Source organism: Camelus bactrianus, chromosome 9 (genome assembly GCF_048773025.1).
Source record: "Camelus bactrianus isolate YW-2024 breed Bactrian camel chromosome 9, ASM4877302v1, whole genome shotgun sequence".
Classification (NCBI taxonomy): domain Eukaryota; kingdom Metazoa; phylum Chordata; class Mammalia; order Artiodactyla; family Camelidae; genus Camelus; species Camelus bactrianus.
In genome coordinates, this window is record NC_133547.1 from 66,599,508 (window position 1) to 66,617,135 (window position 17,628).

Consider the following 17,628-nt stretch of genomic DNA (forward strand, 5'->3'; position numbering starts at 1 on the left):
CTTATTGTAAGCTGGTGCTGAATGAGCATTTAAACTGATTATTAGATAAATCTTTATCACACTGAAAGTGTGAGTCTCCCTAATTAAGATTCTAATATATAAGGGATTTAAACTGAATTGCATTGTAAAGAGTAATCTCAAGAAATTCAGTTCCAATAATTTTGAATCAACCCTACTTGAAATAATTAGGGGAAAAAAAAAACACTGAAGATTTAGTAATAGAAGCATGATGCAATTTTGCTAGCAGAGTATAATTAGAGATTTTGCAAAGAAGACTTAGATTATGAAAAGGGACATATGAAGAAATAAACTTACAGAATTTTGTTTCCTTGCCTCTTATAATATGGACAAAGATAAGATGCATAAAAAGAATATAAACGTGCACTTAGGGCTGCAAAAGGAGGGGGCCAATATTTTTCAGACACTAATTCCGCGAGAAGAATACACAGCAGAAAAGAGAAGTGTACCTAAGACAAAACAGAAACAGGCAAACACGGAAAAACCACATATGCATTCACACATACGCACAACAACAAAACAAAAAAGAATATAGACAACAAAGGAAAACAAATTTGTTAACATACACATAGAACTAAAAGTATCTTGGCAAGCATTCAGTTTACACAGAAGTCGAACTATAACGTTGTACACATGAAACATATAATGTTGTAGACCAATGTTACCTCAACTGGAAAAAAAAACCCTAGAAATCATAAACCACAAATGACTGGTTTATGTATGTTTAACTCAGAACTCTAGAAGCAGACCTATCCTCAGTGAAACAAAGGTCTTGGAATAAAGTTTGGCAAATAATAAATTCATATTTATAAATTTTAAGTTAAAATATTTAGTATATGAAAATAAAATGAAGCAAAACTAGTAACTGCTTAATTAAAAAAAGAATCGAAAGTAGATGATGTTACGTAGCATATCAATAGAAAATGGAAAATGGAATAGTTCCGTTCCCATTTGTACTAGTTTTTCATTTACAAACTGCCATTAATGTTGCCTTTAGAGTGTGACCGTGAAAGAGCTACATTTAATAAATACACAGTATCTAAGAGGCTCATAACATCAGTTCTTACCTCAGTGGCTCTAAAATTTTTTCCCATAGGATTGAAATTTTACAACCATAAATGTGACTATTTTATTCTTTAGGACCTCCACTCTTGTGATCTGGAGAAAGGATACCTCAGGGCTCACTGATCGATGTGTAGGAAAAGGTGGAGTGAGGGCTTGACGAGCCATTATAAAGGATTTCACTACTTCCATGTTCCCTTAAGATGAATGCAATACACTAGAGACCTACACCTTTTCTCCCCATTTACAGAGCATTTGAAAATGGTGGAGCTGCGCAGAATGCATTTTTTTAGTCAGTAGGGAAAACGGAGGTCAGTGAGGACTTGAACTAAAGTCACCATTTAAGAGTCATTCTCTCCAGAGAGTTTAAGACATTTTCAAATATGTCTAAGTCCACAACTGTCACAATGAGAGAAACCATTTCTCTCCATCTCCTGAGAGAGCTACTTGGTTAATAGAAAAGCTCTGCCTTACAAGCTTTGTTCACTTGATACTGAAGTTCCCATCTGGTTAAAGTTCTCATTTAATTTTAAACTAATCTGCAAATACAGCTGAGATTTTAAGGAGTAAAACAGAATTACTCCTTTTTTATAGTCTAGCTTGCTGGAATTTTCACAGTCCTATAATCATGAATTATTAAAATTCTGGTGGTCAACTGCTCCCTCAGTGTTGACATTTCTTGGTACGTATTTGAGGAAGTCAATAGACTGTATTTGAACCACAGCATCAATACAGTTGCCGTGATAGTGAAAGGGTAATGCATAAAAAATAATGCTATGAAGAGAAAAATCTGTCAGAGATATCCCCAACAGCATTTCTGCCCTGCTAGTGTCCACTGGGTAATTATATTCTACCTTGTTTCTATGCTACCTAATAATCTATGGATTAATAAATCATCACTAATGATTTATAAATTATCATACCTTTTTTGGGCAAAATGTACATCATGAAGTTTTATCTTTGGTCACTAGAGAGCCTAAATCCACTAACGAAATTATTTTCCGAGACCTTCTTTCTAGTTCCCACCAGTTTTATTCTAAATGTCCTAAATTGCTATCTTTTCTATCATATATTCAGTTTGAATCTTCCTATTTTATACACTTCCACAGTTCCTCTCACCCCTGTTCAATTACAAATTCTCTTATTTTGCATTTCCCCTGTTGAGTGTAATTTACTGCTCAGGGCTTCCATCCTTCTACTTGTAGAAGGCTCAAGAATTATTTATTGAGTCCATCAGTATACCTAAATTTGTCAAATCATTTTTTCTCTCACATAGCCTGAAAAGGAGAGGCTGTTTATTTCAATCGATGCCTGCAAAAAGAGCAGCTCGTGGAAACTAGTTGAAGCAAATTCCCAAGTAACGTAGACTTGGCAGTGTTCCATTACCTTTGATTATAAAAGGGCAAAATTAATGGGCAATTCATGAGTCTATGTGACAGAGAGGTGACAGGAAGTCACTACGATTCAAATGGTAGAAGTAAGGAGTTGTTTATACTAGGTACTATTTCAGCCTTTTTTCATCATTCTCTGAAAACAGTCTGACTTTTGTGACCAACTGAAACAGGCTTTTCCTTCCAGACCACTTTGTCGCATCTCCTGTGTTTAGAAAATTAATCTTTAATGAATGCTAATCAAGTTTCTAATTATAATATCTTTATATTTAATATTTGTGTATCAGATGAAAGGCAAACATTTTGGGGCCAGTCACAAAGGACATGAATAATTTCCTTAGAAGCTTATCTAATTAATTTTATTGCTCTGTAATATCTTTAAAATTTGAACTCCCATCATTTCATTAACTTAGACAAAAGTGAATTTTCAGCACTTAAATATGACACTTGTGTTGAAAATTATGATAAGCTGAAGTAATTTCAATCATGCATGTTCATCTAATACAGATAATGATAACATGTTTTGGGATTATTTTGGGGATATGTGGCACTAGTTGCTTGTTATGTTTTATTGTTTTTCTCTTTGTTTTAGCAATTTTAAGAAATTTTCAAAGTATATTTCTGAGACATTCATACATTTAAGAAAACAAAATAAAACAAGCCATAACTTCTCTTATCAGTAAGCTTTATGCTAACTTTTAACATTGTAAATCTCATCAAGAATCATTTCAGTGGCTCACCAACGATCATATGATACAGCCTTTACCCATCAGCCTATAACAGAAGACTTTTCCTGGTTTGGCTTCAACGTTCTGTCCCGACATCACCAACAGCCACTCTTCTGGTGGCTCCCATCGTTGGAGCTGCTGATTTTTAGCTGATGGCATGGTCTCTGGGCTCCTGAGCCTTTTCATGTGTGGCTGACTCTTATCTGAAAGATTTGCCCACCCTCTCTTTACCTAGGGTACTTCTACTCATTATTTAAAACTAATTCAAAGCTCTTTTAAATCTACAGGAAAATGTCCTTCCTTCCTATGTTCTTCCACATTTGGTAAAGGAACAACATGCAGGATACTTGAGAGTATAAAGAAACCATTACAATGTGGAATCGCCTTGAATACTGTGGATTCCGGGATTATAGGAGCTTTGTCTTAGTAAACTGGAAAAACAGATACAAGTATGGATTGAATAACTAAAGAGAAGAATGAGGAAAGATATGTTCATGAATGATAAAAGGGTGTTAACAAAATTCTTAGGACAGAGTTACTAGTTACTTAACCTTCTTGAATTTGCATCTTATAATATTTCGAAGAATGAATTCAAAGAAGCATGTACAACCAAATTAATTTCACACATCTTTGTTTTCTAGAAAAAGACCAAGTTTACGATTGTAACATTCTATTCAGTCATAAATGTCCTAGATTTTGGGAAGAGGGAATGTAGTGGGTTGAACAGTGCCCCCCTCCCCACACACACCAATATGTTCAGGTCCTACACCCAGGATCCTGTGAATGTGACATTTGGAAAAAGGGTATTTGCATATGTAATTAAGTTAAAGATCTTACAATGAGATCATCTTAGATTACCTGGGTTGGGCCCTACATCCAATAACAAGTGTTCTTATAAGAGACGGAAGAGTAGGAGACAGGAGAAGAGCAGATGACCCTGTGAAGATGGAGGCAGAAATTGGGGTTTTGCAGCCACAGCCAAGGACTGTCTTGGCTCCTCCCAGCTGAGACTTTGCCTGATTCTCTCTATCAGCCAGCTTCACGAAAGGACCAAATCTCCCAATCTTTTCCCATTTGCTTTTCACAACAACCTCTACCAGTTTGAAACCACCATTGGACTTGAAATTCACATACCTTTGCAAATGAAGTCAGTTCTTTTGTTAAAGAGATTCAGAGTGCTCAGCTTTATGCTCCCTACCCCCCACCCATCCGCAGACAACACCTCTGAACCAGGACTGCTCCAGGGCATCTTTCTAAGTGATGCTCCACTTAAGGAACTGATTATCCTGTGGAGGGGGTCTGGGGGAAATGGTAGCCTCAAGTCTTCTTGGCTTACCTCTCTCAGAGCGAAATGACCCTTATGAGCCATGCAAGGATGAGCAGGACCCAGGGTTCTCAGTGACACTTCAACCAGCGTAGAATCTCTGTACCGTAAGCAGAAGGAGGCAAACCCCACCTGCAGTTGCCCAGAACTTAGCCTGAGCAACAAGTATCTGGGTAGGATGAGAAGTGCTAACATCCTGCTCCCCGCCGACCCCCACTAACAAGAGCCCTCCACTATCAGTTTGGGGCAGAGGCAGCCCTGTGTTGTCGGAGTGTATTTCCTATCTTGCTGAGCTGTGAGGCTGGAGGGAGCGAGCAGATCTTTATCAGATACCACGACTTCCTTACTAAATTTTACTGGATTTTTAAAAATAAATATGGGTAGTTTCAGGGGGTTTTTGTTTGTTTTGTTTTGCTGTATGCCATCAGTACCTTTTCCAGGGGCTTTTGTGTTTAATAATTTTTATCACTTTTTCTGGGAATCGAGTCTGTGGGGTTTTTCATGCTGTCATGCAAGTCTATAAAAAGAAGAAAAACACTGAATTGTGTATTCAAAGTGCTTTTTGGAAAAGATGTGGCCTAGGCTGAATCATAAAGGGTAAAAAGGAATTCAGCAGTTACAAAGAGGAGGGATTACAGTATCACTGGTTAGGGTTAGCTGTCCAGGATGTTTTACACAATCACTAAGGTATAGACATTCTAACCATTTTGCCATACTCCACGAGCATCTCACTTTTCATTGCCAGGCTATACAGCTTAGGTTTTCTTTCTTTTAATATTTTTTAATGAGGTAGACTATACACTAGTAAATTAAAAGGAAACACCTAGAAATGTATCGAATTCAACTATATAAGAAGACGTTAATTTAGTAAATTCAGCCAATTGTTAAATAAGAGTAAAGAAATACATTGAACTTGGGGTAAACATAATAAATAAAGTGCACACCATGAGATTCTTTACCGCTATGAGGTGGATTCCAAACTTAGTTCTGAGTTTTCACAGGTCATACCAAACAAGGAAATATAATCATTTACAAAAAGCCTATTTTCCATTATATTAAAACAAAATACTTGTAGAGCCACTGAGACAAATTAAATATCATAATCAGAGGAATATTCTTTATCATTCGTGACCTTCTAATGGTAGTAAGTGATAGCTCCCAAACCTACATTATTTCTAACAGCAAAATAATTAGATGGTATGATTCTAGGATCTGGGCCCCTGGAGAGTTAAATACCATCCTTTCCCCAGACACTACAGTAAGAGAAAACGTACATTATTTGAATGTTGAAAGTTATCCCCAAAAGAAGCTCATGGAGATTCTCCATCTTCTCTGCTTGAATTTTACCTGCTGGCTGTCTAGATCTAAGAGATAATTGCAATTTATTGGAACAGTGAGATTAAGAAAAGAGGAGAGAGAAATTAAGAACATATGCCTTGATGTAATTATCCTTTTGCCAAAGTGTGAGAATGAAATCTGTATGTGTATGCATGTTTGCCTGTTGGGTGTGTGTGCGTGTGCGTGCGCATATGCACATATGCACACACGTGTACCTGTGTGCAGACAGCACAAGAGGAAAGACAAAAATATCATATTTAGTAGACCCGGCACAATCACCCACTGTCAGTGAATCTAAGTAGATCAACATCGCCCTATAGCTTTTTCTTGTACCTGCAGATTTCTAAGACAGTGTACCTATTATTCACTATCCAAGTCTGTGTTGATCTTTGGCTGTTTATTCATTAAATGGTTAGAGAGATTAAAGACAGAAACATAATAGAAGTTTTCTCTAATCATTTATATAGACAAGAATTGGTCTAAGGTGTGGAATGGAAGGAAAGAGTGCTGTATAAATAAATAAGCAATCAATAGTTCTCACAGTTGAAATACAGAGAATTGCAAGATAAAATTAACCAGTTAAAGGGACTCTGGGTGAAACAGTAGCACAAGCAATAATACGTGATTTAAATTGTTCATTCTCTCAGGGAGGCGTGCAGATTGTCAGTGCAATTCTGAGAATATTGGTGGTGGTGCAGCCCATTAGATTCCTCCAGCTTGATAGTTGATATTTGTAGTCAAACTTCAAATAGTGGTTAAACTTGAGATAAATATTTATAATAAGCCTATAAGCATTCTTGAGGGAATGGCAATGACTAGTTACCTAAACAAACAAACTACATTTTGTTTTAAAATTCATCACTATTGTACTGTGAAAATGGCTCCTGCTTGGAAGGCCAAAACTACATCTTGGAGTCTTGGAGTTAAGTTTTAATTGCATCATCTTGGTAAAGGCAATATAGTTCTCTGAGTGTCAGTCTCCACATCAGTAATCCACAAGCATGGGGGGTTACAGTACCTCCTTCATAGCTCTGTGGTGAGGACTGAACAAGATTTGATTCTGTGGAACATCTTGCGCTGTACGTAGTGCACACTCAGGATGCTCAGTGCTGGCGTTTACAGTTTTAAAAGGCAAAAGCTAAGATACCTTAACTATGTGCCCAATATGATCTGAGCACCTGTAATTTTTTCTCATAGTATTTATAACAGTTCTGTAAATAAGGTGTCAAGGTCTTGAGCTTCACTTTCCTCAGGAATACAATGAGGTTAAATAAGATTCAGAATCTCACAGGTAGTGGGAGGCAAAGACGGGGCTCTAAGTGCCTGTTTCCTGTGAACGCTAGATTCCCTTGTCCTCTCCAGCAGCTGCTATCAGCTCGGGCCAGACTAGAAAAGAAATGTCAGTCTTCACGGATATAATCATACCTTATCTCAGACACCTTATAACTCCTTTATTTACCCAAGTCAAGTAGAAAAAGGCTAAAATGTGAGTTTCTTGTCTTAGGGTTACGTATTATACCTTTTTTCAGATTTTCCTCTCCATTGAAGCTAGGGAGCTGCTGCTTCTCTGAATGAGAATGAATTGATTCATTATACATAAGACAGTAAAAAGATAAAGAATCTATCAGGTGAGACATTTAAGGCCACTGGTGTGGTTCTGGTGAAGTGAGATTACGTTCCATTACTGAGGTGGTTGGAATTCCAAAGGATAGTATTCATCCATCCAGAGTTAATCAAATTAGAATGTTGGAGAACAGCCATGATAGTTAACTAAATTCAAATCTCGTAGCATTGCCTGTGGGGCTAACCAACTCTAAATTTGTAACATGGCTCTGATTATTTGGCATGTGCTTTAAAGTGCTTTTATAGTTAATGAAAAAATTGAGTATTTGAAGGTTCAGAGGTCTGAATTTAATCAATTGTCAAAAGGAAGATTTTGATATATCAAATACAAGACTGTTTCTTCATATTCAAAGGCCAGAGTTTTCTTCCCCTCTTGACTTGCTTGTAAATAATCAGTGCCACAGAAACACAAATAAATAATTGGCCATTTTTGATGCACTCTGTATAATTTACAAGAGATCAAAAGATTATTACATGGTGCAAACAGTACTGTATGAACAATCATCCTGTGGTCCAAGTCAGCAGTGTATTAAATGGACCAGATTTTTGTGCATGCATCTGTGTGTGTGTGTGTGTGTGTGTGTGTTTGTGTACTATGTATATATAACTTTTTAAATTTAAAGACTCAAGTATTAAGGCTTACGTATTAAGTTCTATGCTACTGGAATTGACCTGGAAAGATTAAAAGATTGTTATCTGTTTACAGATAATAATAGAAGATGAAAATCTTCATGAAAATGACAATATTAAAAATGACTTGGACTTATCCAAAAAGATCCCATGGTCAATTTTTAATAAAAAATAAAATTCATAAATGATACGATTCCCTATCTTTAAGAGTATCCCTTTTATCATTGTTAAGGATACCCTCTCAACAGTTGATTTGGTTCTGGCCTTTTTTTGTGGTATTTGATGTTCTTCTTTAATATATAATCAGTCAAACAAGTAATAGTGCAAAAATGGGCTGTGTTCACCCAAAACAGAAAGATCAATCTTTTTTGCATACAGCATTTTCTCTTTCGTACAATGTGTTTTATCAATAAAATTTCTTCATCTAGGAAACCTCTTTTAATTTATTCAGAGATTGTCTTTATCAAGCTAAGCTCCAGCAAATGGTGTTTGGAATAATAATTTATGCTTTTTAAAAGCAGCCAAGCACTGGCTGTTTTCTCCTTACTGAGTGGTCAGATTCCATAATCACCATGTGGAAAACACCCTCAGTAAGGGAAGTTGAACCAGACCCACAATGCTGTCAAGGAGAAGGTTGAGTTGCACGTTACAATGCAATATCCTCAATGCTGATGTTATTTTTTCCTTCCCATAGGGAACCACAGTCAGATATCCCGAGTACCTGTTGCTATTAAAGTGCTGGATGTCAATGACAACGCCCCTGAATTCGCATCCGAATATGAGGCATTTTTATGTGAAAATGGAAAACCCGGCCAAGTAAATATCTCCATGTTGTTAATACTGAATTTGTTTGTATACAGCTGTCTCATACTTGATTAACCTGCATTACAGTGTGCATCTGCATCATTTATAATCTGCAAAATCATAGGCAAGACACATCCAAATGGGAACAGAGAGGGAGTATTTTTCTTTTGGAGATGTTAATTCTCTTTCTGCTTAAGACCAAATTGGCTCCTGTAATGGAACAACTTGCTGTGCCCAGAACCCAGAGCCAAAACACTATCTTGAAATATCTCGGGATATGGATGATTGCAGGGGAGGTCTTAGAGTGACGGGGCCAAATTTTTAGCCTTCAAATGACAGGAGGCGAGGGCGAAGCCCATAGGGAAGGCTTGTTTGTTCGTATCAAATGTAGGAGTAACACGTAATAATGGAACCCCAGGAAGAAAGAGCTGTTGTAGGAAGTGAGTTTTTAAATCTGTAAAAATGTAGATATATTTAAATAGACATGAGACCAATAGCATGTTTTAGACATGGAAGTAGAGCATCCGATAATTGTGTACTGATGTGTATTGGTGGAACTGTTTTAAAAATCTGTCTTATACAGCATAAATAGGACAATGAGACAGAGAGAAAGAGGGAGGAAGGGAGGAAGGAAGGATTGAGGAAAGGAAGAAGGGCGGGTGGGAGGGAGGGAAGGAGGTGGGGGTGGGAGGGAGGGAAGGAGAGAATTAAGAAAGAACAAAAACAAAAAGCAAGCCTGCTATACTCTGAATGTCAAAATGGAAATAGTCTATGTAAAGTTCGAAAAAACCACAAATGTAATAGATTTATTTTAACAAGGTGCCAAAGTACTGTATGTTTAAGAAATTTATCGTTTTTCAACTTCCTAATTTATTTCTGGATGGTGACATTTTAATTTAAATAAACAGCAGCTGACAGCATGACACTGGAGTTGTTAATCCAACTATTCTTGTGCCTCATGTGGGTGTTAGGAATTAAACTTACTATCTGCCAAGCAGTTTACCTGACAAAAGTCAGAATTTTTCCACCTAAGAAAGGAATAGCACTGTGGTGCTATATTTTTATGTAATTATTACAAAAGATGAAGTTGTTACCGCCTATAAAACAGCAGACATCTCCCCCTAGACTATTCTCGTACATCGGAAAGATTAGCATTGTTTCCATCTACCAAAATAAGACACACATACCTGTGCATGCACACACAAAGTAAAAGCTAAAATTCTAATAATAAAATTAATTCTAAACACCTAGACATCATATTGTTATAATCAAAATATTCGCCTTCAGCAGTGATATGCTAAAGGTTACATCTTTTTAAAACTAACATTTGAACATTAGTTTCAGTATTTCTTCATTCCACCATGTCCAGTTGCCCTCTATCGGTCTTATCTTTTGAGCGTTTTTATTTATGACTCTTTGAGGATGGAGTGTATATATACTTGGCAGTAAAATATCATTTTGCTAAGTTGGTGAATGGGTTTAATGGTGAGAGTCTGATCAAAATATATGCAGGTCAGTTTCAAGGATACTGTTGTATGGGCCAGACTGTTGCTGGGGTAATATAGCCAGTCACAGAGTTATAAGCCAGACATTTTTGATCGTACAGCAACTGTCAAATGCTTTAGAATTTAAATAAAACTCCATTGTTCATGCAAAACTCATCACACAAGTTCAGAGAGTCAATGGCATTGATATTTCAAAAATTCCACATTGGCTTCACTTATGATATTGACATGCATGCCTTTGGACCTCCTGGAATCTGGAGGTTTACCCTGTGGATTTTGACTGTTTCCAAGGTTTTAATGATTCCTCAGCAGTTTTTATCCTCAGAAAAAATGCGTTGTTTCATCACCTTTCCTATGCGAGATCAAAATAAAAAACGAAAGTTGATTCTTTGTTTTATGATTTTTGCAAATCAAAACAAATGACTCATTCTGTGAAAAAATGTTTATGTTGTGTGTGTCCTCTGCACAATCTTATCCTCAAATGAATTTGTTTAGGCATGTTTATTAGAGTCCATATTTACATGAAGAAATCAGATCTTTGTTCAGCATAATTTTTGAACATATGGCTGACTGGTTGATATACAGGCAGTTGTTCAAATAACTCCTGAATTCCTTGTGGCAGTCAGAACTCATGTTTGATTCATTGCATCATTCCTAGGTCACTTTTAATGGCTCAAGTATCTCATTTTTGATGTCTCCAAAATTCATATTTGTAATCCACACTTAATAGTGTTCACTTATATAGGTTCAGCTCAGATATACTTTTGATCATGTCTTGTAATACCACAAAAATGGATGACTCACTTTGAAATGAGAATATTCATTATCACACTCTCATGAAAAACAAATGTCAAAAACTGAATTAGCGCTAAATTCACAGCCATCTCAGTATTTTTCAACAATTAATGTCTGCTGTATAATGGCCTCAGAGAAAGGAGTACAAGTGATTCTGAAATATCTGGTTTTCTTGGAAGATACGGATTTAAGGCTAACCTCAAAGGGGATCAGCTGCCTGGGAGATGATGCAGCTGGAGATCTTTAGCAATAATCAAGCAAAAGCCATTTTTAAAAAACCCCAATCCGTAAAAACCTTCTGGACTGAGCAAGCTGCTGTAAGCAGGTTTTTAAGTCATCTCACAAAATGAAAACCAGTATCGACATGAACATAGGAAACTCTACTGTGCTTGACTCTTTTCCACTGAATCGGACTCATTTAAACAAAGAGTCAAAAGAGAAAGAAAGAAGGGAGGCCACTGTCCTTTTCTCTAAACACAGACCTCTCTCGTTCATGATACATATGTGCTGAAACTGGCATAGGTTCACTTTGAAAGTACGGTGAGAAATCCTGTCTGTCCCTGCCACCTTCTTATGATTCTGAAGTGAAAGGTGCCATTGCCTTGAATTGGTTCCCTTAAGGGAGTAACAACCACCCATGATGGAGAGAAAGAGTTCATAGTCCTTATCAGAAAAAGTCAACGTGAATCCCTTTTGATTAGAATCCTGTTAAATACTCCCTCCATTTCAAGATTAAATGTTAATGTGGTATTTTCTGATTGCTAGTTACTCTTATTTAAAACATTTCCCCCAATAGTTATAGGTAAATTAAGTTAAAAGTTATAAGATGATGGATACCTTTAGTACAATAACGGCATGATATAGTCATCTACAGATTACTTAGCCCTCAGTTTAACAGGATAAGTACAAAGATTCTCTCTACTCACTCCTCCTTAGTGGTCAAAGCAAATTTAAGTGTATGGGTTGAGGATTTCACAATTAGAAAGCAAGATAAATAACTGAAAGTTCATGTGTCTAATAGGATGGTGGTTTTGGTCACTCAGTAAATATTTATTGAACACAAACTATGTGCCAGGACTTGGCTAGGTACCAGGGATTCAGTGACAAACACCACCCTAAACATCAGTCTTCTTCCCTGATAGACTTTTCTCTCTGGAAAACATATCATACAATTAGAGATGACAGAATTGCAAGAAAATATGTCAAATCCTCTGGGCAGAAAGGCTGAAGAGATGAGGGGAAATGAACTATCTTAATGAAAAGACTTCTTGAGCTAGGACACATTCCATCAGAGATAAGAAACATCTATCAAATGCTGAGAAGGAGTCAGCTTGGGATAAAGCAGATTCTGTCTGAAGAGAATGGGAATCTGGCTGGACGGGTGGAGGAACAGGTAACAGCTCTTCCAGGAGAAACCAGTATCTTCCTTCACTACGCATGATACCACCACACTCAGAAGCAAACACAGAAGAGAAATAGAGAACGTCAGTGACCAGTGTTGGCCAGAGGGCCTTCCATAACTCTGTTCTACATCTTACCTCCTTAACAGGGTCTCCAGGATTTTATTTCAGATGCTTAACTCTTGCTTACTATACATACGGAATTAGGGCAATATGATACGGAATTAGGCAGTTCATTGATGCAGGACTGTACTGAAAATATTGCATTTCTAGGTGTGAGTCAAGGTCTCCTGTTTAGTCTCAGAATACTTATTGTTTGAGAATTATTTAGGCAACAGACCACTTCAGCTCTTTTTCCTTCAGGAAGGAGCTTTCCCTGTCACTATAAATAAATCTAGTGGAGTATAATTTAAGCTTCATCACTATCTATAGAAGTTGAGATGTGCTATTTAGCATCAACTTAATTACGTCTGGGTTAAAAGCATACTTTGCTTTATCTCTCTTAATCCCTTCTCTCTGACCAAGACTGCAGCAGTATAAAGTCTGCTTATCATGGGAATATCACAGGTCAGAAAAAACAGGTAATAGCCTCTATTTATAGATATGTATCTAGCCAATGTTTGGCATGTAATGGATGTTCACAAAATTTTAGAATCATGGTTTAATTTATTCCATTCAGCAGTGACAAATATTTCAATAATTAGTTTTTCAGATATTACCATGGAAACACTTGTTTTATTCACAGACACACAGTGCACAAGTGAACCTCTTTAAATGAAAAATCATTTATTTATTGAACAATATTTATTGTGCATCTACAAGATGCTGAATATTATAATATGACCTGGGGAAACAATGTGAAAAGAACAAAAAAAGTGTTCTTTCCAATGGAACTGAATGAGGAAGAGGTGTAATAAAAAATGTAGGATGAATAAATAGCATAATTTAAACTTTGAAAACAGCGTTGAAGGAAACATTAACACAGCTAGACAGAAGGGAACAAAGAAAAAGCAGAGATCTACTTTGTACAGTGTTGTTAGAGAACGGTACTTTTCAAATGGGTATCACTTAAGCTGAAACTGAAAAAAAATGAGAAAGGGTAGTCACACAAGAAATGGAATCAAGAGCCTTCTAGCCAACAGGATAAGCTTGTGCAAAGACCCTGAAGGGAGATAAACCTTGGTTTGTTTGAAAAATTGAAGACGTCTATGGCTGCGAATAATAAGTGTAATAAGCAAGAATGAAATTGGAGTTTTATGTTTGAATAAAATCTAAACACACACAGACGCACGCATGCACAATTAAGCAGGAAGAGCACTGAGAAGGCTATAATTGCGAAAGATAATGGTAGCCTGACCTAAGGTGCTGGCAGTAGAGATGGAGAGAAGTGACTGCGGAGGCCGCACGCTTCCGTGAATGAAATAATGTATGCAGACACCTAACGTGCAATCAGCATCATTGTTCTGGGAGTTTGGTGTCGCAATGACATTTTATCGATATGGGAGCTGAGGTTGAAAAAGAGTAAGGGTCTTACCTAAGGGCATGAAAAGTGGGAAAGATGGGTTTCAAAGTCTGTTCTTGAAGGTACCCAAGTCCTTGAACTTTCTAGGAATTCACAATGCTTCCCAAGAAGCAGACTTTGAAATTCCATTGCTTCTATGACACACTTTTCAGAAAAATAGTAATGACAATAAGATTCTGATCAAGAGTGAGCACTTTTCTAAAAAAAAAAAAAAAAAAAAAAATCAACTCCTGTGACCAATAAAATATTCTATTCAAAAGCATTCCATGGAAATTAAAGTGAAAGGAAATAAGGCTTAAAAAGAAAAGTAAAAATAATTATCCCTTGATAAACACGAGCAATGAATGGGTTTGCCACTGTATTTTTAGTTTCTGTTGGTCTTTTTCTAATACATGTGAAACAATGAAATGAAATTACAGCATTTTATAACATTCATGAAACAATAAATGTAGGAGGATTTAATTTTAACTTTCCTGCCAGGGGGCATCTTTCAGGATGCATACACAAGAGAGAGACAGGAATGATTTTAGAACAGATGAAATTGATGGCCTCAACAAAATATATAAAATGTGATTTTCATTTTACTTTGGGTAGAGTAAGGATATGGGAAATTAGTGGAATGCAAAAAACAGTATTTGAAGAAGTCATATGTAACAAACACTTATTTCAAGAGAGTCATTCATAGAAGTATAACTTTTAGAGTACAATTTTGACAGAAGGGAAAAGCGTAAGTGAAAAAATACAGTGGAAGGGTTTGAAACCAGCAGAATCTAAGTGTGAGTCACAGCCCTGCCATTTACGAGTTTTGTGACCTGGGGCTTTAACTTACGTGAAACTCTCATATTTTAGGAATATCTAGCTCAATAGCAAGTGCTCAATAAATAACTATAATGATTAGTACTATATAATTTAACTGGTCTCATAGTTTGGAAAGCAAAATATACTTTAATAGTATTGTTTTGTTGTTTTTATTGCTGCGATTGTTATATGTTTATGAATTTTGATTTGGAGCAAAACACTGTAAATAATCCCTAAACAGGTCAATATGAAAGAGGACAATCTATTCCCCTGTACTGGAGTAACGCCTCCTCTGATACTTTACAAGGGTTCTATCTGTCAAAGGTGAAGGAAGGGCTTGTACTTCATTCTTCCCCACGTGAATTTCTGGGCTAATAGACTTATTTCTTTCAAATACACAGGGATCAACTTACAGGAACTCACACAATCTAAATCTGTTTTGAAGTCATGCTTGCAGCCTCTTGTGTGATTCCCAATCCACACGTTTTATGCTGGCCCCTCAACTAAATAGGATCGATAATCCACAGAGAAAATGGCATAAAGGATTGTTTACGAATCTTGAGCTGTTACTGACTGATGCATCCTCTTTGTTTTGTTTTCAACCTACAAGCTAGTGGGTCAGAACTTAGGATGGAAGCATGGTGGGTACACGTGCATGCTTGTTTTTATTTGTTCGTAGAAGCCATGATGATGAGCAAGTCTTTTTGAGAAAAGTAAAACTGAGACTAGACATTAGGAGGTTTCAGTTCTAAGCTTTCAGTTAGTGACGTAAATTGGGTAAGATCTGGTACCAAGAGGAGCTGATGAATTACTGAAAGGGCAGAGAAGCAAAGGGAATTAGTGCTAGAACCACCAAGCTATGTAGACATAATGTGTTCAAAAGGAGGCTGAAGAAGTCTCCAAGCCTTTAAGACACATAGAGGGTTTTAGAGGATAGCATTTCTTAAAGTAAGTGCTCAAGAAACACTTTTAGGGGATAGCATGTCAATATACGCTATGGTGTGTGATGTGTCCGTGTGTGTGTGCATGTTTTACCTGGTAAGGTGGGGAACCACTGTATTAAACAGAGGTAAACAACATTATCTCCGTTGGTTTTGTTTAACCAAAAGATCCCCTCGCATTTATAAATACATACAAATCCCGAAAAGGCTGTATGGTCTTCACCATTTACCAAACATAGTTGATCAAAAAATCTTAAAAATTTCCTTCAGAGAAAACTATAAAACTAGTACATGAAACCCAGCTGGAAAAATCTTGCCCCAGAAGTATAAACAATAGGATAGATATATTTTCAGCCCAGGAAGTAATGCTTGTATGATACGAAGAGGGCGTCAGGAGATACTCCTGTGAAGTTATAAACAGTGGAAAATGGAGAGGAGTTGAGATTAAAAAGGAAGTTGAGGCTTCTAAATTATGTTACAAACTGTGTATTTTTACCTTACCAGGGAGGTTTTCAAAGCAAAGCAAGTGATGGGAGTAATTTTTAAAAATATATTGATCATTTCAGAGGTACACAAAATGCATGTGAAATATGCAGAGTCCAGCAAAAGAAAAGGGAAAATTCAGACTCTTTATAAATACATCCTTCAAGAGTCCTTGCTTTGTACCATTTTATCTCAGCTTAGTTTCAGGAAAGGAAAGGGGAGTGAAAAAGAATGAAACCGAGGAAAGCATCGGAAGTTCTGTAGTGGATCTATGAAGGCACACCCCCAGATGTCTACCCGGAGGCCTGAGGACTTCACTTACTGCTTGACAGAGACATATGCAGTCTAATCTGCATCCTCTTGTTGTATTTTCAGTAGGTCAGACCTCTAAATATACGCTCTGAATAGCCACATAATTCTTTTTTAAAACAAGGATATATTCATGCAAAGAAATGTGACGTGGGGAAACACTTTGGGCAGGAAAAGAAAAAGCTTGATTGCCATGCAAATTACACAAAAGTACCTAGGAACTGATCATTAAGTGGACACGAATAGTGCTTGTTTTGAACTATATTATACAGTTTTAAAATAATTGAGCTATCGTGTGGGGTTTAATATAATTTCTCAAATTCCCGTATTTCCTCTTTTTTCAATCAGTCATCGTTGGTATAACCATCTCTCTGGTAGGCATAATTTCTGTTTTCAAAGACCGCTCTTTTAGGGAATGATTCTTAGCCTATTTTGTTGTATTCTCTTCCGCTACGGACACCGTTGATAATCTGATAAAAGCTATGGATTTTCCTCTCAGATAGGTGCATATATAATTAATGTCATACAGTTTTACTTTCATGTATCACCCTTTCCTTCCTCAAGGTGAAACCTACTGCTCTAAGAAACAGAAGGAGGTATTTCAGAAACGTTAACCCTAGTAACCAGAAATAAACTAGCAGTAATAGGCAAAAAAGTGAACAGGAAAACAAAAATGATGCTGTCCCTTCTGTAATGCCTTTGACATCCCCTCTTCTCATTTACTCCCTTTCCACCACCTTCAAAATCAAAAGGGAACCTTAATACTCATAAAGCAAAGTACACGGGTGGCAGGAGTAGACAAGGTCATCCTTAGGCACTCTCAAAATACTGGCGGTCTAAGACCCAGTTTAATCCAAGTACATGTGCAGAAGGTATGAATGTCAACAAGACTTGAGGGCAACCTGACACAGTAGGGCAGGAGGATGCAGGGAGTTTGTTAACCAGTTCACCCGGGGT

General features: G+C 36.9%; 1 protein-coding gene across 1 annotated transcript in view; it reads left to right on the plus strand.

Moving 5' to 3' along the window:
* CDH8 (cadherin 8) overlaps positions 1-17,628 on the plus strand; it is a 314,446-nt gene that overhangs the window by 241,227 nt on the left and 55,591 nt on the right. The window contains exon 9 of the mRNA XM_010967244.3: positions 8,809-8,930. Within this exon, the coding sequence (XP_010965546.2) occupies positions 8,809-8,930 (122 nt within the window). The remainder of the gene's footprint in view (positions 1-8,808; positions 8,931-17,628) is intronic.